We start from the raw sequence: 21,511 nt of genomic DNA on the forward strand, positions 1-21,511 counted from the left end.
AGTTGGGGGCGGCCAAAGCCATCGCCAGCAGCCGATTGGGGGTGGTCGAACCACCCCCTAGGGCCACAGGGGTGGCTTCGGCCACCCCCAACTAGCCCCTGGGGGTGGCACCCATGACTCAGTTGGGGTGGCCGACCACCCCAGTTTTTTTAAATTTTGATTTTAATATTTTGTTTTATATATTTTTTTTAAAAAAATAATAATAATAATATTTTATTATTTATTTTTAGTTGGAACACGTGGCGAAATTGTGGCTGTTGGATGACATTAGATTGCCAGGATTTGAGAAAAAGCTTAAGGGCAATTTTTGGAGTATTGTCAGGGATCCTGATCTGTCAATGGGAATTAGTTTATCTGCCCATGGGACCCTTCCAACTGATTTTTTTTAAAAAAAAATACTGTGGCCAAAAAAAAAAAAAAAAAAAAAAAAAAAAACTGATGTGGGGAAGAATGGTAAGCTATGTTTGGCAAAGGGCTGAACCGAACTCAAAAACCTAAAAAATTCTCCTCAAAATCAACATAAACATTGTTACTTTTTACATCACATCAATCACTTTTTATTACTATTCAAATAAAAAAATCACTACAAAACAAAATTTTTCACCTTTTTATACAAAACATTCTTATTTTTTTCTCAAATATCAATTAAATTCGCCAAAGTACCGTTTCACTCCCTTTTTCCATTCCATTACCAAACACAACCGTAATTTTTGGGATCCCGGCAAATCAATTTCAAAATTCAAACGTAACTAGAACCAGTGCCACAAAAACAAAACATAAACCAAAATTTATGAATTTCTGAGAAAAACCCAGCATCCATCAGCTGCGACCACCAACGGTATCAATCCTTGAGGGGTAGTGAAGGGTAGTGTAAGGGAGGATGAAGGGTTATTGTGGTATCTTGAGAGTAGCAACACAGTAGGTTGCACAATATAAAAGCTCTCCTGTGAGAGAGAGAAACTGACGAGAGAGTCAAACAAAGGGGCTCTCTGCTTCAAGCGCCACTGGGGAACCGCCGGAGCGACGGTGCTTCGAAGCTCATGCAAAAGGAGGAGTACCATCAAGTAAAAGCTCTTCCTTGGTTGTTTTGATTTTGGAGTTTCAATGGGCTTGGATATCTTAGTGGATGGTGCTTTTCTCAATTCATGATTTTCTGAAGAATAAATGCCTTAGCTTAGCTCTGTTTATGGTTGAATTATGTATTGATTAGATACTTAGATGTCGAACATAATAGAATTTGAAGCTCTTCATCTCTGTTGATGCACAATTTTCCTCTTGGTGACATGGCATGCCTACTGAGTCTGAGTCGACTAACACTCAAGTCATTTTACTGCACAACAAAGAAAAAGAGAAGGATCGAAGAGACTGGGGTGAGCGGGGACACTCCGATGCCTAAGTCAGAATTTGAGAGAGAGAGAGTATAAGCAACAAAGGAAAGTTTAAGAGCCAAGGTTGCGCTTACCCAAATATGAAGAAATGATCCGTCTTTTATAGGCATGAAGTAGTGGAAGTCCCCTAACCAATGACTTACTCTTCCCTGAGTTTCTACGACGCAGTTACTAACAAGGGATTTGAGTGGTTATCATTTCTGAGATCTTAGGGGATTAAGATCATAGGATTTGGTGGTTACATGTATCACTTAATTTGAATATTTATATGCGATCATTGGATAATATATCTGATTTGTATTTTAAATAGATGTGATAGCTTTTGTATAGATAAGTGATCTTATCCATTAACAGTTGTATCTCCCAAGATATCCGAGTTATCCTTGTTACCGAGACCTATGTGTCTTGAGTTAATCTCGGACTTAATAGTCTCGAATCTGAGGGTCTCGGACTTGTAGGTCTTAGATCTGTAGGTCTCGTATCTTGAGGTTTCGAGCCTGGTTACCCGAAACTTTACTGGGCTTGGACCTTTCCATGCTTAGATTGGGCCCGAGGATTGCCGAGCATTTAATAGGTTGATCTATGACTCAACAATCTCTACCAAGAACTATCCCAAATCTTCTTAGATTAAAGGAAATAATGTGGGAATATATATATATATATATATATATATATATATATATATATATATATATATATATATATATATATATATTAATGAGCTCTACCTTTAGGGCCACTGCTCTCTGGTATGCGCCAAGTGTTGATGCTACTCTGTTTTCTTTTTGGTGAGTGTATGCTAGTCTTATCTAGAAAATGTAGTGCATATCACATTGGTAAGATCTCCATGCATAGTGAAGAGGAATATTCTAGCACATGATCGACCCAACTTTTTTATTTATGTAAACTGTAAACAGATGTAACTATTTTTTCCTTTTCGTTTTTATTTTTTTTATTTTTTTATTTTTTTATTTTTTATGTTGTTTAAGGACACCAACCTATATATATATGCTCACAAGGGTATTAACAATAGGTTCATTTGATTTGCGTACAACTTTTGTTCGAGCATTAGTATACATATAGTCACAATAACTACCAGTAGTGCATGCCATAACCCAAAGCAAAATGACTTTATTAACCAGCAAACCAAAAGAGAGGCAAAACAAGCAACCAGAATTCAAGCCCCATTCTCGATAGTCCATGAAACAAAGAAGAAAAAAAAAGAAGAACCAATTACTCACCACCAGACTAAGAATCTGAGTCATGTTCCTTGTCATCTTCAGCTCCGGGGGCAACTTCTTCATGAGCTTTGGGAGAAGCTACTTCAGCTTCCTCTTCCGCTTCATGAGTCGTAACTTCGGGAGGAGTTTTTGAACTGCAGCTTCATCTTCCTCTTCATGAGCCACAGCTTCGGGAGGAACAACAGCTTCGCCATGAATATTTATTCCATAATTATAAGCTCTATAATGTTCTAAAGCCGTTTCCCAATCTAATCTATCTTTATCATATTTGTCTTGGGCTTCACAATTTCAAATAAATTTTCGATGCACTTTCTTTAGGATTATTACTTCTTTTTCCACAGCTTCCTCATCTAAAAGAGAGAAAGGTACATAATCGTCATCCGGGGGACGACGCCTACCAGACTCTTTTTTTTTTCAGCTTCTATTTCATCATCAGATGACGATTCTTCTTTTTCTTCCTCTTCCTCTTCATCTTTTTCTTCTTCCTCTTCCTATTCCTCTTTTTCTTCTTTTTCTTCTTCTTCTTCTTCTTCCTCTTCCTCTTCCCCTTCATGTGTAGCAACTTTCTCTTCCTCTTCTTCATGAGTTTTGGGAGAAGCTACTTCAGCTTCCACTTCCTCTTCATAAGCTGCAGCTTCGGGAGCAGTTTCATGAATTGTAGCTTCATCTTCCTCTTCATGAGCCGTAGCTTTGGAAGGAACAACAGCTTCGTCGTGAATATTTATTCCATAATTATAAGCTCTATAATGTTCTAAAGTTGTTTCCCAATCTAATCTATCTTTATTATATTTGTCTTAGGCTTCACAATTTCGAATTCGCCGTGCTTTCTTTAGGATTGGTACTTCTCTTTCCACGACTTCCTCATCTAAAAGAGAGAAAGGTACATAATCGTCATCCGGGGGATGACGCCCATCGGACTCTTCTTGCCTCCATTTCATCATCAGAGGGCGATTCTTCTTCTTCTTCCTCTTCTTCTTCTTCTTCATCTTCCTCTTCCTCTTCCCGTTCATGTGTAGCAACTTCCTCTTCCTCTTCTTCATGAGCTTTGGGAGAAGCTACTTCAGCTTCCTCTTCCTTTTCATGAGCCGTAGCTGCGGGAGGAGTTTCATGAACTGCAGCTTCGTCTTCCTTTTCATGAGCTGCAACTTCAGAAGGAACAGCAGCTTCGTCATGAATATTTATTCCATAATTATAAGCTCTATAATGTTCTAAAGCCATTTCCCAATCTAATATATCTTTATCATATTTGTCTTGAGCTTCGCAATTTCAAATAAATTTTCGACGCGTTTTCTTTAGGATTGTTACTTCTCTTTCCATGGCTTCCTCATCTGAAAGGGAGGAAGGTACATAATCGTCATCCCGGGGACGATTCCCACCGGACTCTTCTTCTTCAGCTTCCATTTCATCATCAGAGGATGATTCTTCTTCCTCTTCCTCTTCCCCTTCATGTGTAGCAACTTCCTCTTCTTCTTCTTCATGAGCTTTGGGAGAAGCTACTTCAGCTTCCTCTTCCTCTTCATGAGCCGCAGCTTTAGGAGGAGTTTCATGAACTGCAGCTTCGTCTTCCTTTTCATGAGCCGCAGCTTCAGGAAGAACAGCAGCTTCGTCATGAATATTTATTCCATAATTATAAGCTCTATAATGTTCTAAAGTTGTTTCCAAATCTAATCTATTTTTATCATATTTGTCTTGGGCTTCGCAATTTCAAATAAATTTTCGACGCACTTTCTTTAGGATTGCTACTTCTCTTTCCACAGCTTCCTCATCTGAAAGAGAGGAAGGTACATAATCGTCACCCTGGAGACGATGCCACCGGACTCTTCTTCTTCAACTTCCATTTCATCATCAAAGAATGATTCTTCTTCTTCTTCTTTCCTCTTCCCCTTCTTCTTCTTCTTCTTCCTCTTCATCTTCCTCTTCTTCTTCTTCTTCTTCTTCTTCTTCCTCTTCCTCTTCCTCTTCCTCTTCCTATTCCCCTTCATGTGTAGCAACTTCCTCTTCCTCTTCTTCATGAGCTTTGGGAGAAGCTACTTCACCTTCCTCTTCCTTTTCATGAGCTGTAGCTTCGGGAGGTGTTTCATGAACTACAGCTTCATCTTCCTCTTTATGAGCCGCAGCTTTGGGAGGAACAGCAGCTTCGTCATGAATATTTATTCCATAATTATAAGCTATATAATGTTTTAAAGCCATTTCCCAATCTAATCTATTTTTATCATATTTGCCTTGGGCTTCGCAATTTCGAATAAATTTTCGACGCGCTTTCTTTAGGATTGCTACTTCTCTTTCCATGGCTTCCTCATCTAAAAGAGAGGAAGGTACATAATCGTCATCCTGGGACGACGCCTACCGGACTCTTCTTCTTCAACTTCCATTTCATTATCAGAGGACAATTCTTCTTCTTCTTCCCCTTTATGTGTAACAACTTCATCTTCCTTTTCTTCATGAGCAACTTCCTCTTCCTCTTATTCATGAGGAGGAGGAGGAGGAGCTTCTTTATAAACTTTATGAAGAGCAGCTCCGGAGCATGAGCTATTCTTGGTTTTCTTTCTTCATTATCTTTGCCTTTCATTTCTTCATTATCTTTATGCTAGCAGGAGCTGCTATTCTTGGTTTTCTTTCTTTATTATCTTTTCTTTTTCTTTCTTCATTATCGATGGTGGAGGAATGCATATTGACGAGTTGCGAAAATGGAGAAGGGTACTTACAGTTAGTTGAGGAGGTTAGTTGGCTAGAGTTGTTAAATAAAACTGTTAAGTAAGAGGAATTGATTAATGACTCCACCAATCGGGCCCTTGACGGGCGGAGACCTCTCTGGTTTTATTCCCTTCAGGTTTGAATGACCTCTCTAGTTGTATACAAATAATTATTTGTAGTTATGCCCGTTGGCAAAGTCAAAAGTCTTATCCAGCGAAACTGAAAATGATTCAAAAGAATCGGCATCTTGCTTGCCTTAAATAATGCTTGCAACATTATGGTAGTGAATTATTATAATGAGATATTTGAACAAATAATGCTAAAAGTACATTATTTGATATATTCATTGCAATATATAATGTCACATGGATAAATTAAAACGCATATAAGATACTTGCGAAAAATCTTATAAATTTGTTTAAGCTCAAAGATAGACAAATAAATACAAAATCCAACAAAGTTAAACTATTATTGCACCATCTTCCGACGATGAACACAACACATGTCCAACATATGTGATGATGTTGAATATAAACACAATTTTGTTGAAGGTTTCTTGTACTTTGTTAACTTCTCAGTAATGAAATCTGATGACATTGGTGAAGTATACAAAATGACCATCGCTTCCGATTCTTGTGCATTCTTGAGCAAATATTTGATTAGTTCTATTTCTTTCACTCAATCGAAAAGCTCCACAGTTACTTTTTCCAATTGATGAGTAAACATGAGGTTTTGAGATTCCCAATCTTCCATCTTCAATGAATGCTGCTGCTCTCTCGGACTCATACTCTATTGAAATTGAAATTGATTTGAGTGAGTTCAAAGATCCATGGACAATTTACAAAAACTAATTTGAAAAAAAGCAAGCTACTACTCTCTTGCTTACTCTAGCAAAGCGTATAGTGAGATGCTTTAAATTAGTTGTTCCTCTGAGAAGGTAGGACAATGGTAGGACTTCGTGAACACTAGTAGTAATTGAAGTTGTTTCCACAATTAAGTACTTAACATTATCAAGAGAAAATGGCAAGCACCCTTGCTTATTTAAAAGCTACAAGCCAGGCAAATCTTAGCACAAGTAAATTAATGCTTAAGCTAATAAAAATAGGTAAATTTGAATGTAAAAAAAATAACAAAAAAAAATCACTTTACCTCAAAGAACCTAACCATACCTATGGTTAGTTTTGTAGCCTTTTTCACACTCTGGAGAATCTTATCCAAGTTATTCTTATTGGCAGCAACTTGATTGACTCCCCTCAGTGAAAGAGCAATTGTGGCCTGCCACAGATGTTGCGCCTCCCTCATACAATAGTGATCCACAGTAAATCCACTAAACTGAAATTTTCGAAGATTTGGAGCAGAGATTTTGAGTGATCTTCTACTACCACCAGCAGCAGCTATAGAGGGTTTGGCATGCCAGAGAAGATTAAGGTCGTGGAGTTTGTCTAGCTGCTAAATGTCAATGTCGTAAAGGTGGCTGTCAAAACTTGTAATTGACAAAATCTGAAGGCACGAGCTGCTGATAGCCATGCTCTTTATCCCGCTTACTTTGTCAAGCCCCAACATCGTGAGGGACTTGAAAGATGAAAACAATGCTCCAATGTTGCTGTCGTTTTCGATTTTAACGTGGGATAATCTTAACTTCCGAAGCTTTGTAGCAAAATATGGAGGTGAGGGTAGTTTGAGAACCACATTCCCGGCATCCACCCCCAGGAACCTTAGGGAATTACAACGCACGACACAATGTGGCAAGGCAAAACTTTGCCTTTGCCTTGCCTTGCGGGGGTGGATGAATTTAAGGCAAACTTTTGCAACACCACCACCCGAAGCTACCGCATGCTGCAACCACATCTCCACTGCCCGTATTTGTTGGTGTCAGCTTTGTCTTCGTCGAAAGACCAATGGAGCTTAAACCGCTCCATCGTCACGCCATGCAAGCAGCGAAGAGCCATGAATTTATCCACAAAGCTTTTGAATTTGTCATCCGCGTGGATGTTACTCAAATGCAAATTTGGGGTTGATATGCATAACTCTTGGCATCTTTTTGACACCATGCTTTGTCTCGCAAGGTCCTTCAACCTGGCACCTTGGAGATAAAGAATGTTATGAACAACTTCTTTTGGAAGATTGATGAATCCAACAACATCACCGCCATCAGAATTCTTCTGCTTCTTCCTAGGCAGTTCCATGGATACCAAATGTTTAATCAATCAAGAGAAGAAGAAACTGGCTTGGGGCTTAATAGGTTCACCACAAAGACCAAAACCGTCTAGGACTCCAACACTCTCATACTAGGAGAATAAAACACAACTATATTGGTTTTAACTCACCCATTAGATTGTTAACCACTCTACCAATTATTACCATACTATCTTTACGGCAGTTTCAAACTCAAGCATATCTCTTATTCTATCAACAATTCAAATGTTATATTCATGTACTCAAACTCTCAAATGTAAAGTCTAATTGATCAAACATCTCTTCATCAAAACTTTCATAGATAACTATCTCTAATGGCTTATATATATATATGCAAAATATCTATATATATATTTTTAGTTTATTTCAATTTCTTCCCTCTTTTATATACCCTACAATAAAATAAATAAATAAAAAACAAACCAAATTAAGTTTGCCAAGGGACCGTTCCAAACTGACGTGAAATTTTAAAAAATAACCCTACCTGTACATAGATGTCGTGTTGGGGTGAATTTGTCAAAAAAAAAAAAAAAAAAAAAAAAAAACTTGATGTGAACGAAGGATAGAAATTTCTTCTTGTTAGGATAAAATTTTCTAATAAATTGATATTTGTTTCTAAGACATGTGTTTTTTTTTTTTTTTAGTAGCATGTGTTTTTAATATATTTTTTTTAATAATATTAATAACAAATTATGCCATGTACTTTAGAAATACATCTCACTTTATTAAATTGGTTTTATGAATTTTGTAGCTAATTTTGTTCTATTGGTACTAGATTTCCAAGGTAGATTGAAGAGGGGTTTTTGTCTTGCTTTTTTAGTGGTGTAGTTTCTGCCAACAATTTGAAAGAGTGTATGTTAAAGGCTGGTTTGCGTGTGCAACTTTTCTGTGTTGTTTTTTTTTTATTCTTTATAATTGTATTCAAAATTGTGAATACCAAAAAAATTAATTTTAAAAAAATATGTTTGGATGGTTTAAAGAATATGAAACAACATTAAAAAAAGATGTTTGGAAAGGTAAATTAATTTGAATATATTTGGAAAAAATAAAATAAATAATCTCTCAATTTTAAAAATCAAAAACTGAAGGAGGGTTGTTCGAAAACCACCCCTAGGGGTGGTAGAGGGTGGCTATACCCCAAGTGTTTGGTGGTGGCCAAGCCATCCCATTAAAGAGACAAGGATGGCCAATCAACCCCAAAAACCGCTTTGGGGGGAGGGGGGGAGCCAACTCCTAGGATGTAGATCAGCAACCCCTAAAACTAATGTAGGTGATCGAGCCACCCTCAAGCATTGTAAGATCAACCCCAAAAAAAATTGTACTCTGCTCGGCCACCCCTTTGTTTTTTCATTTTAAACTATACTTTTTAATTTTTTGGTTATTAATTTTTTATATTTTTAATATTACATATCACCACATGTTAGCTTTTTATTGTGTTGACTTGGACTTCTGTCAACAAATTTTACTGAAGTTGGACAATAGTACTATCTCCGTCTTTAAACATAAGTGAGGTACAATCTGCAATACCAAATGAAAATTAGGTAGATAAAACTAAATTATTTAAACCACTAGAGTAATAGGTGTTTAACGAAAAAAAAAAAAAAATTCGAAACTCTATTATTATGGCATAGTTCACTTTTTCCCCTCTCCCACTTTGAATAGAAAAAAAAATATATATATATATATATATATATGTATATATAGTACAGTTTGCATGGGCTTTCGTGAAATAACTAAAGATTCATCTCAAAACTCAAGTCTTGATTCAGGTTGCCAGCTCGGTTGGATTGAAAAAAGAAAAAAAATGTATATATATATTGGACTTACGACAAAGAAAAAGTGTAGTAAAATAAAGGGAATTCATTATGTAAACAAATTATGAGAGTTTGCCCTTAAAAAAAAAAAATTTATGAGAGTTTGGGCACAAGAGCATTCGATCACCAGGGTAAGAGTTGGAACAAGTGGCTTATATTATCTCGGAAATAGAGAATAATACCAAAATATTAGTGGCTGGCTTGGTATTTATTTTCTAACAGGAGAGTGGAGCTATATCTTTTTTAACAAAAATCCCTAAAAGGGTAACTAAACCACCTTTTGAGCTTATAAGAAGGTGGTTCAGCCACCACCAAAAAAATACTTTGGAGGTTATGAACAACTTGCATAGTTCTAGGGGCTTAGTTCGACTACCCTTGAGATTTCAAAAGGGGTAGTCGAACCAGCCCTTCAAGTTAAGGGGGGTGGTTTGGCAATTCTCATAAAATAACTTTGGAATTCTCAAATCACCTCTGCAGCCTTGTGGTGTGGTTTAGGCACGTTTGAAATCTTTAAGGTGGTGGTTGAGCCATCCCTTTTGAGTTGAAAGGGTGGTTTGGCCACCACTAAAAAACGACCTTGGAGATTGTCGAAACTCTCTATAGCCTCAATCAAAGGGTTGTTGACCACCCCTCAACACAATTTTTTTTTTTTGGTTGAAGGGTAAATTGGCATTTCAAGTAAACGTTTTGTATGTGTTGGTTCTATCTTAACGTCATACAGTAATGGATGATGTCGATTAGAAGGAAATGGTAATTTGAGGGGTCTCAAATGTCAAAATTAATAGTTTGAAGGTAATCTGCAAATAGAGTGTAAGTTCATGGAGGTAGGTCTTCCCCCAAATTTTATATCCTTTCATATTGAGAAAGAATTATTGTTCTATAATTCGAATTGATAGTAAAGGTTATATATATTATTTAATATCTAATTGTGTTAAATTTATAAAGAGGTTTTGATTTATCACATATCGAATGTGTAAGAGGTAACTTGCTCAAACTGAAAGTGTATGGATTAAATTGACACGTGCAAGGGTGATGTTTATTATTTTTCTTATATGATGCTATATATGAAGCAATCGTCCTATTACAACTATTGTGAATAATCATTTTCTTTTTAATGGAAATACTACCTTTTGTATATATAGTTTCAAATATTATCATGTTAATATTTTCTTCAACGATTTTTAATTTTTAAAATTTTCTGCAACAAATAAAATACGATATATTATTATATATACACACAAAAAGAACAGTGGGTTTTTCGTTTTTATTTTCAGGCTTCTGATTGTTAGTGTTTTTGGCTCAATTATTTTCCGCTTGGCTCCTCGGTACTCCAATCGAATACGCAGGCAAGTTTTTCAATCGATTTCGACCTCTTATTTCGAGCATTGTTTCCGATCAATATTGTGTTTGCGTTAGAGCTCGATTTCTCAGTTATATTATTGAATTTCGCTTCTGCAATCGCTGTCTTGCGGAATCATTTGGAAACGTTTTATTGAGTAAATTTTGTACTTGTGTCGGTACAAGATGTTTGTGTCAATTATGCTTATAAAAAAAAAATAAAAAAAAAAGAAAGATGTTTGTGTCAATTATGCTTATAAAAAAAACAAAAAAAAGAAAGATGTTTGTGTCGATTATGCATATACATAATATAACTTGGTTGAGATTGTGATTATTTTGATTTTGTTGTGGATTTACAGATTATTCTAGTTTGACTTTGTTTTTTAATCGGCCTTTACTACAATGGACCGCAAGATTATTGAGCTGGACCAAGGTTGGGATTACATGAAGAAGGGCATTACGAAGCTAAAGAGGATTCTGGAAAAGTTGCCGGAGCCTCCTTTCACGAACGAGGATTACATGATGCTCTACACGTATCCTTTTTTTTTATTTAAGTAGTACATACAATTATTCTTTATTTAAACACCTGTCATTTGAGGCATTCATGTTTATGCATTGTGATTGTATTTCCTTAATTCCAAGTATAGAACAATCTACAACATGTGTACCCAGAAGCCCCCTCACGATTACTCCCAACAGCTCTATGACAAGTACCGTGAGGTGTTTGAGGAATATATTACTTCGACGGTGAGAAATATTGGCTTACTTTTTTCTTTTTCTTTTTTCATGTTTTAGTAAGTATCATAAGGTGTAGAGTTGTAGGCTATTGTGTGGATCTATTTCAACTCCCAATGGGAATATTTATGTCATGTAATTTGATCTTTGATTGTGATTGTTATGTTTTGTAGAAGTCTCTTGTATCTTGTAGGAAAGGACTTATCTTAGAGGTCCTAGAGTTTTGTTGAACTTTTGCACAAAATTGATGCTTAAAAAAAGAGTTTTATGGTCTGAGGTGGTGCTTTTGGTTCTAAAAGTGTTTTTGTACCAAGGCTTTTGGTTGGTTGCATATAACTTTTTTTCTTGCATAGATGCATTATTTTTGTATGTAATTGATTAATTTTTTCCAGCTTCATTGTTTGTCTTTCAATACAAAACCTTTTATTTTTTTGTTTGGATGATTGAGTAAATCTTTCATGTATCACAATGAAGTACAATTCTCTATAACTATTTTTATTTTTTAAGCTAGAAACTCCTGGAAACAACCAAGTTTCCACACTAAAACTATACACTAAGGATTAGCCAAATTATACACCACTAGGACAGCAATCTAAACAAGACAGAATCCACAATATGTACACCCACAACCTATCTGCATAACCAAGAAACAGAGACAAATAGCCAAATCAGCTACCACCAATCTGTCCCCAACCAACAGAGGCTAGGATAGCAAAAACCAAGCTGCAACAACTCCCCTGCTGCACTATCAATACCCACCTTAAATCCTCATCTACTACATCCAAGACAGCAGCCCCAGCCCACACTAAGCCAGGAGCCTCATCATTCACACTCTGAAGCAACTACAAAAATCACTGCACATAGACACACTCTCCTCAATCCTCTGCATAGTCATACCTGAGTCTGCATCAGCACAAAATGCTCAGCCACGCCTGCGAATCCAGTTACACCAGCAGACAGATCCTATTCAGTCTCAGCTTTAAAAATGCTCTCCAGCAAGTCCCAATTCTTAGATAATTCTTCATTTTCCTTGCTTCTCTAGAATCTTCCCTTAAACATAACCCAAGTTCGAACTTCCAATCTTATTTTCTGGCTAATCTTCTCCTCAATAAGTAAGTGATTTCTGTGCGTTATATTATTTGTCTCCCTCCATAAAACAGTTTCAACCCTTTTCCCTTCCAATCCTTTACTCCTCTTTCCACAATAGCATCCCATCCATAAGGAGGATTATCTATCAAACAGTTTTCCAGATTCCCAACCCTACTCTTCTTCAAAAACTACATTAAAAAAATAAATGGTTTTTCGCTTCCATAAATCCTCTACAAAATACACAAAGAACGTCTCCAACAAAACCCCATTTGAGCAACCTTTCACCCGTGGTTAGGTTACTACGAGCAACCAACCATAAAAAATAAAAGCTTGCATAGGAATTCCTCTGGAAACCAAACTAATCTCCACCAGGAGACTGATTGCTCTTTGATCCGAATGGCATCCCAAGAATCAGCACAACTGTAAGTTTCTTTCTTAGAGATGCTCCTAGTGGGGTGATCCATATCCCCAATACACAGCAAGGACAGTTTGCTTTGAATCTTAACAAGATTTTCAGACCTTGTCGCCTGCCAATACCAATTTCTATCACAGATGACAATGGGCAGCCTAGCGTTTAGATGACTCCCTGCACCATTTTTTTTTTTTTTTTTGATAAGTAATTGACTCCCTGCACCATAGATGATCCTAGGACCATAAGTTTCAAGTAATATCCCATCTGGATTCCAATGATCCATCCATAGAAAAATGTTCTCTCCACTCCCTACCTTATACAAAATAAATCTTCTAGCAATGTCTCTTAACGTCTGAAGCTTTCTCCAACACCATGAGCACCCTTGTGGGATTTTACTTGCCAAAAGCATTTGCCTTTTAGCAAATATTCGTTTACCCATGCCACCCATAAGGACCCAGCCCTTGCAAATAAGGTCCATATATGTCTCGACATAGAAGCCTTGTTCCAACCCTCCAACCCCTTAATCCCCAAACCCCCTCCCTCTTAGGAACACAAATCAGATTCCAGCTTACCTTAGCTCTAGCTTTGACAACATCCGTGTCTATCAATACCATACTTGCTGCTGGAGTCTCTTACTTTTTGGATTTTTTAACCCATTGTCCTCCCTGGTTAACTTTATGTATCAGGTGGTACCCTCTTTAAAAGAGAAGCATGATGAATTTATGCTGAGGGAGCTGGTGAGAAGATGGTTAAACCACAAGGTTATGGTGCGGTGGCTGTCACTCTTCCTTGGGTATCTTGATAAGTATTTCATTCGAAGGAGGTCACTTCCTACACTTAATGAAGTTGGACTAGCCTTCCTCCCTGATGTGGTTTGTTATAAGTCGCTCACTATTTATGACATTTACTTTGGTCTAATTCCCCTGCATGTCTTCTGCTTCAAAGTTACCTTGGGTGGTATGAGAATGCATTTTTTTTCTTCTTTCAAATCTAGGTTTACCAGGAGGTAAAAGCTAATGCCAGAGATGCTGTAATTACTCTTGTAAGTTTGTTGCTTCTTGATCCTGAATTTTTTGTAAGATTCTGTATCTTTTAATCCAAAAGGTTTAGCTAATCAATGTGTGTGGACCAACAGATTGATAAAGAACGTGAAGGAGAGCAAATTGACAGAGCACTGTTGAAGAATGTTATAGACATATTTTTAGAAATGGGAATGGAGCTTTATAAACAAGATTTTGAAGCACAGATGCTCGAAGACTCTGGTGCATACTATCGTCATAAAGCATCAACCTGGATTTCAAATGATTCTTGTCCAGAATACATGTTGAAGGCAAGTCTATGCACACAAAGATTCTTGATGATGTAGTTTATGTTGATAAACTTTGTGATTCTAACATCTATTATCTCATTAAATTATATAGGCCGAGGAGTGCTTGAAAAGGGAGAGGGACAGAGTTTCTCATTACCTGCATATAAGCAGCGAGCAGAAGTTGGTGGAGGTTAGTTAGTTAATGTTTATATGTGTATAACAAAATACATATTAGATCCATGTGTAGTTGGTTTTTTTTTTTTTCTTCTTTCTCACATATGAAGTGGTGATACTTTTCAGCAACCCTCCCTCTCCCAAGAAAAAAATAAAATAAAGCTATTGAGCGGTTGCTTTATATAGCAATGCTTCATTGCCAGAAAAATAATAAGGACCTTCTGAAGTTGGTATTATTCCATTAAAACACTTCCAATTTCCAAAATTAAAAAATAAAAAGGAAGTTGAATTAAGGAGCATTATAAATTAAGGAGCATTATAAATTCTTGGTTACAATTTTTTATATGTATTTGATACAAATATGCCCTCCGATGAGATAATAATATAGAAATAAACCAGAGTGGAGTGGTGAACAAGTTCCTCACATATGCATTGTATATATGGCACATATGACACCACCCCCTTCTATATGGAAGTCTCTTTTTTGGCTGTTAAAAGTAACTTGGAAAGAAAATCCTGCAGCAGAAAACATTTTCATTTCATCCATTTGTAGTTGTGGATGCATACTAGTACTATTTGGAAAAGATTTTCTGTGGTTTCTCTCTACTCAACTTAGCCGCATGCTTGGTTTGTAGAAAGTTCAAGATGAGTTGTTGGTGGTTAATGGGACACAACTGCTTGAGAATGAGCAGTCTGGATGTCGTGCTTTGCTGAGAGATAATAAGGTACTTTGCTCTAAGTCTTGTGCTTTGGCAATTTTTATTTTTATTATTTTTTATTTTTTATTTTTTAACTATTTCATTAATGCTTTATCTATCATCCTGACCTTGCTATTAAAGGTGGAGGATCTTTCTAGAATGTGTAGACTTTACCATAAAATACCGAAGGTCTTGGATTCTTTTTCTACTATATTCAAGCAGGTCAGTTGTTTCCTGCTCACATTTATTTTGATGAACAAAAAGAACGTCTCAGATGTTGAGAGACGTCTTGTACTGATTCTTTGAGGGTTTCCCTGTTGTAGCATGTTATTGCTAAAGGTACAGCCCTGCTCCAACAGGCTGATGATGATGCTGCTAGTAGTCAGGTTAAGTATTTTGATTTATTCTCCTTTAATGTAGTAAAATGTGCATCTTTGCACACATTTTTTTTGCATTCCTTTGTTGTTTAGTTGGTGTGCTTAAATTTCGTTGTGCACATGTTGGTGGATATTCTGTGCAGCTTATATTTGTGTTAAACAAAAGATAATTCTATTATTTGAAGGCCCAAACTTCTGTGTTGTTTTTGTCTATTTGTATATTATCAATGTTACATCTTTTTTGGCATTTAGTTTATTCGTGTTTCATCTGTTGGCCTTAACATGAGGTACATACCTTTTATATATAAAGCCGTAATCAATGTTCTTGACTGGCTTTTATCATCAATGCATTTTGAAGGGGTAGTTTAATTGGCTCCACTCTCTCTCTCTCTCTCTCTCTCTCTCTCTCTCTATATATATATATATATATATATATATATATATATATATATTGAAGTTAAAAGATCATTAGTGGCTCTCTTCCTTTTGTCTTGTAGATCTAGTTAACTTTTTAGATTTTCAACCTCATTAGGGTGGTTGCTTCTCTTGTATACTTTTCGTGTACTCGAGCTTTTCTTTTTCATCAATAAATTATTATTCATTAAAAAAAAAAAATTCATTAGTGGCATGCAAAGAGCGATAATTAATTGCCATTTAGGTCGAGTTTTACTCGAGATAGGTGTTGTTACATATGAAGTCTTCATTAAGTTCCATAAGATCTTCGCACTAGAAAGCTTATGTTTATTCTTGTAGTATTTCAGAGTAGCTAGTTATGTGTTGGGTATAATTGTTCTTTTGTTATGTGCAATTTGTTACGCCCCGAAAAGTACTACATAGAAAGAAGAACAAGATGGATTCTTAAAAGAGTGTTAAACAAGATCATTAATGTCCTGCAACATCTTTACTTGTTTCTTTTTTTTATTTGTTTTTGTTGAAGATACATGATCATTACTGCTGTGCGAAGAGGGATTATTATGCAAGAGGTTAACATACAGCTGTTGGGTTTTACTGCCACACAAGGGCTGTTAGAAATAATTTTAAAAAAAATTATTTCATCGGATCCTGGCACAAGAGAGCTTTTGTTTGTTCGTGTAGTCTATTAGAGTACTTTAAGTCTTGATTTCCTTGTTTCTGCGGACTCCAAATGGGGCTGGTGTGCGGGAACAGGTAAATCTTTTGACCTATACTGGTAGAATTTTTAGAAATTGTAAGAAAGGTTAAAGATGGATTTAGTTGTGAGGTCTGCAGGTCCTTGTCAGAAAAATAATTGAGCTGCACGACAAGGATATGGCATACGTGATTGGTTACCTTTCGGACCACAGTTTGTTCCGCGAGGTTTGTGTTGGGAAATACTAGTTGTTTGGACCTGCCTTATCACTTTATATGTCTAAAAAATATTAATAATTTTGAGTTCCATTAGGCCCTGAAAGAGGCTTTTGAGGAATTTTGCAACCAGATTGGTTCTGGCAGTTCAAGTGCAGAGCTACTGGCTTCATTTTGTGATAATATCCTCATCCTCAAGAAGGTTGGGAGTGAGAAGTTGAGTGATGAAGCCATAGAAGAAACACTCGAGAAGGTAGTATTATTAGTTTTGTGCTGTACATATTACTGGCAGTGGCACTGGTCATAATCTATGTTATTGTGGTCTACAGGTAGTGAAGTTGCTCGCATGCATTAGTGACAAAGACCTTTTTGCAAAATTCTACTGGTAATCACTAATTTTTTTAGTAGGTTTTGACTTTGTTTTATATTTCATTTGTTACTGTTGGAACCTTTGAGCTTAATCAAGGGTGGTTGCCTCGGGATTTGTGGCATAAATGGTTATTTTTGCTAGAAACAGTCGGTAATTTTATTTTATTTTATTATTATATATATATATTTTTTCCAGTTGTCTGCTGATTCTGCATTGCTGAGACTGCAGGAAAAAGCTTGCTCATCGGCTGCTTTTTGATCGAAGTGCTAATGAAGAACATGAAAAGAGTATGCTTACCAAGCTGAAACAGCAGTTTGGCGCACAATTTACATCAAAGATGGAGAGGATGGTGAGTTGGCTGTGATTATTTGGCCCAAGTGTTGCATCTGTCGACATTATTGTTCTGTCAATTCAGATAATGATTGGCATCTTTTGTTCTTTTTCTTTCATCTCCAGGTGACGGATTTGACACTGGCACCTGAAAACCAGAACAACTTTGAGGATTATCTTCGTAATAACACAAATGTAAATCCTGGGATTGATTTGACAGTCACGGTTCTTACTACTGGATTTTGGCCAAGTTATAAATCATTTGATATCAGCCTCCCTCCGGAAATGGTAACATTTACTTGTTTAGATGATGGGCATGTTAAAATTTCCACCGCTAATGTTTGTTTGCTGTGAAGTAGTCAGGTTTACTAATATATGTTATATTTGTAATGTTTTTGCTTCAGGTCAAGTGCGTGGAAGTTTTCAAAGGATTCTATGAAACAAAAACAAAACACAGAAAACTAACGTGGATTTACTCATTGGGCACTTGCAACATTAATGGCAAGTTTGAGTCAAAAACCATTGAATTGATTGTGTCAACCTATCAGGTAATCTTATTTTGCAAAATTTACTATGTCGTTTAGTGGGTTGGAACTAGATTATTAGATTCACTTGTTGACTCTGAATTTGGGATCGTAATCTTCTGTTTATATTTTACAGGCTGCTGCCTTGCTGCTATTTAATAATGCTGATAGATTGAGTTATTCAGAGATTATGACTCAATTGAACTTGACCCATGATGACTTGGTTAGATTGCTCCATTCTCTGTCATGTGCCAAGTATAAGATCCTGAGTAAGGAGCCAAACACAAAGACTATCTTGCCAACAGACAACTTTGAGTTCAACTCCAAGTTCACAGATAGAAAGAGGAGGATTAAGGTATTTAGCGTTCTCACTTTTCAATTGCTTTTACCACTCCCCTACTTCCTTCGGTTCTTCTATATTAAAGGTGATACCTTTTGAAAATTTTCAACTGTAGATACCGCTCCCTCCAGTGGACGAGAGGAGGAGGGTAATTGAAGATGTTGACAAGGATAGGCTATACGCTATAGATGCTGCAATTGTGCGCATTATGAAGAGTCGGAAAGTATTGGGTCACCAACAATTGGTTATGGAGTGTGTTGAGCAGTTGGGCCACATTTTTAAGGTCTCTCTCTATTCTTTCATCTTCTGTTGATGTGTTGTCGGCATTCATCAATTGTATCATGAAATCTGGCATGCATCTTACTGCAAATATTATGTTTTTTTTTTTTTTTTTACTTCATTTTGGCTTTTGAGTTGCATATAATATTAATATATGGTGGGCATTGTTTTAGGGGCCATTGGTTCCAAAACAAAGTATTTAGTTCTGTAGAAATGTCAGATGATTCCATTTCTTTTATGTTATTTTCCTGGTTTTCATTCTCTATACTAATCCAACTTAATAATGGATGCAAATGTGCAGCCCGATATTAAAGCAATAAAGAAGAGGATGGAAGACTTAATCACCCGGGACTATCTGGAGAGAGACAAGGATAACCCGAACGTGTTTAGGTACTTGGCATGATTTTGCTACTAGTGCCTGTTGAACGTTGCAAAGCTGGAGCTGTTGATGGTTTGTTTAATCACGGTGGGTGTTGGTGTAGGGGGCCTTGGCATGGACCTGTGATGTTCTTGGAAAGGAGTAGGGGGGGGACATTATTATACTCATTATAAATTTCTGTAAATGCTTTTCGTTACAGCTTGCTGTGCCCCTTTCTCTAGTATATTAGGAAGGTAAAATTCAGGAGTAGCGAATTTTTGTGTACCACCTTAAGGGCAAATATATTGTGATTTACCTATATAATTACCCTTTCGGAGAAGAAAATTAATAGGAATGCCCATTTTTAACATCATTGGTGATGCCTGATAATCAAGTGAGTGTTTCAGTCACAAAAACCCTGCACTTTCTAGTTTTTACCAACTTGACCCATTAAAAATGTTTTATGTTATTTGTCTTTGTTTTACTGGGTTAATATGACAATATGCTTGCTTGTCAATCTATAATTTGGATCATAAAATTGTTCAAAATCCTTATCGGAATTATAATAAGTTCGGTTCTTTCTCAGTATTTACAGCCGTTAATCATGACAATTATCAAGGTAAATTCATCACATCAGATGAAAAAAAATATTTGAAGAATGAAAAGATGTAAGATTTTATTAATAAGGATTGGACAAATGTTGCTACTATTATACACGTGTAAAGAGAGCGCAAGTCTGGAGAGGGGTCAAAATCTCGTCATCAATGAGTTAATCACTATTTACAAATCAACCAAAAATAAAAGAGACAAAGTAGGCTGAAGTGAATAAAGAAAGTCAAATTTTCCCCTGCTGCTGTCAATAATCCACTAGCAAACCATACTTTACTTCCATGGCCACTGCGTTTTAATTACTTAACCTGCATCCACATGCAATTATGTTAGTATTAATAAGACTTCTAACTCTAAATTACATAAACACATAATCCCCAATATAAGCATATTTCGGAAAATAATATCTAATAACTCTTTTTTAACTATAAATTGCGTACTACATAGAACAAATTCGTTATTCCTTTTTATTTTTGCTTTTCTTTTTCGTCTTCTCAGCATATAACTATAATTTTATATTACTTATGTTATTAATTTGATGGAGAATTAGACAGTCGTCTTGAATTACAAGTAGCCCAAAGCTTGGTATTAAAATAAAACATTTAAAACTTGGGTTTTAAAATTAAATTGATGCAGAGCACAAGAAGCAATAGCTATAATTTTCTGAATATTTATGTATCAGAGTTACAAGTAAATACTAACATAAAAGAAAAAGTGGTAGAGGGGCATTTTGAACACGCTCTTGGGGTCTCCTATTCAAACCATCAACCTATAACTCTTTATAACTTGCTAACACGTGTTAGCATGTGGTTAGAGCCACGCTAGTTACTAAAAAAAATTAAGACCCTCTAACCACATGTTGACACGTGTTTTAAAAAAATTATTGGTCTAGCATTTTTCTATATATTAATACTAAAAAAGAAAAACTATAAATGCAATTTAAACCTGTAATAAGTAATTCTCTTGACACTAATCAATTGGGAGGAAATAAGTATTTCATAGACATATGAATTGAAGTTTCATGTCTTCATCAAGTTTAATTAGGGGTGAAAAGAGTAACTTCACCTGTTACTGTTAGATCCAAATGTACTAGCTGATGGCATGGAATTACACTGCCTCCAGCCCTTCTGAACAAAGAAACTTGAGCTGTTCTGGTATGAATGCGAATCAATGATTTGCATATTTACAAATATAGACACTGCCAATTAAGAAAATAAAATGAGTTAGAAATGAATGAAGAATAGCAGTAAAAGCAAATCTTTCACAACAGAGCACCACAAACCTCTAAAGGAAAACACTTGATGAATGCATTTCTGAAAGCTGCATGGTTGTTATTACTGTAATTACTTTCTTGTATATAATTTTGGCTGACTTATTCCTGCTTGTATCTATCAACAACAAAGAGAACATTGTTCCCACCTACAATAATATAAACTACAGAAGACCACCTGCAAATATGCATAAAACACAAAGTCAGAACAAAAACAGAGAATTAGAAACAATAGGTTGATGGAAAAGAAAGGATTGATGTAAAAGAAGTTGCCTACATGAGACTGCCATTTCTTTTATGCTCTATACTCTGAAGTGTCGGTGCTGGTAAACCAATTCAAGCACATTCGGGCAGCTCCCCATGCTTCAAGTTGTCTCCAACCAAAGTAAACATCAAATTGAGAGGACAGAAAAACTACAACTTCCTTAGATGAAAATCGAGGCCAATTGAAGTTTCGGTATCAAAATTCAAAAACCCCAACTATTATATCTTCAACCACAATCCTGAAGGATCATATATCCACTTACATCAAAAATCGCAGAATCACTTTGGCAGAACCTTAACTGATTCACACTTCCTCAACTTGTCCCTTGTCCAATTCAGAAAGCAGATACAGCACCTTAAATGGTTCATTTCAAGATGC

At 36.1% G+C, this 21,511-nt stretch overlaps 1 protein-coding gene, 1 long non-coding RNA gene and 1 pseudogene across 3 annotated transcripts; 1 reads left to right on the forward strand and 2 right to left on the reverse strand.

The window, feature by feature from the left end:
* Positions 1-5,791: 5,791 nt before the first annotated feature.
* On the reverse strand, positions 5,792-7,509 carry LOC148587957 (putative F-box/FBD/LRR-repeat protein At4g03220; annotated as a pseudogene).
* A 2,960-nt stretch (positions 7,510-10,469) lies between these two features.
* LOC132170427 (cullin-1) lies at positions 10,470-19,131 on the forward strand. 2 transcript variants are annotated; one of them, XM_088516590.1, is made up of 20 exons: positions 10,470-10,679; positions 11,031-11,204; positions 11,319-11,418; positions 13,594-13,779; positions 13,902-13,949; positions 14,043-14,237; positions 14,329-14,406; positions 15,026-15,115; positions 15,230-15,310; positions 15,412-15,469; positions 16,580-16,632; positions 16,714-16,800; positions 16,886-17,041; positions 17,118-17,173; positions 17,387-17,507; positions 17,615-17,776; positions 17,893-18,036; positions 18,149-18,367; positions 18,468-18,635; positions 18,933-19,131. In XM_088516590.1, the coding sequence occupies exons 2-20, from the start codon at positions 11,074-11,076 to the stop codon at positions 19,032-19,034; spliced, it is 2,235 nt and encodes a 744-aa protein (XP_088372716.1). In that variant the 5' UTR covers positions 10,470-10,679; positions 11,031-11,073; the 3' UTR covers positions 19,035-19,131. The 2 variants fall into 2 exon arrangements, with proteins under 2 accessions (XP_088372716.1, XP_059437397.2); XM_059581414.2 differs by lacking the exon at positions 16,580-16,632 and having other exon boundaries at positions 15,412-15,474.
* Positions 19,132-19,872: 741 nt separating this feature from the next.
* LOC132168512 (uncharacterized) lies at positions 19,873-21,025 on the reverse strand. Its single transcript, XR_009438878.2, has 3 exons — positions 20,881-21,025; positions 20,664-20,796; positions 19,873-19,906 (listed from the first exon to the last, which is right to left on the reverse strand). It is a non-coding gene; the product is annotated as an uncharacterized LOC132168512 (long non-coding RNA).
* Positions 21,026-21,511: the final 486 nt, after the last annotated feature.

Source organism: Corylus avellana, chromosome 1 (genome assembly GCF_965113065.1).
Source record: "Corylus avellana chromosome 1, dhCorAvel1.hap1.2, whole genome shotgun sequence".
In the NCBI taxonomy this organism is placed as follows: domain Eukaryota; kingdom Viridiplantae; phylum Streptophyta; class Magnoliopsida; order Fagales; family Betulaceae; genus Corylus; species Corylus avellana.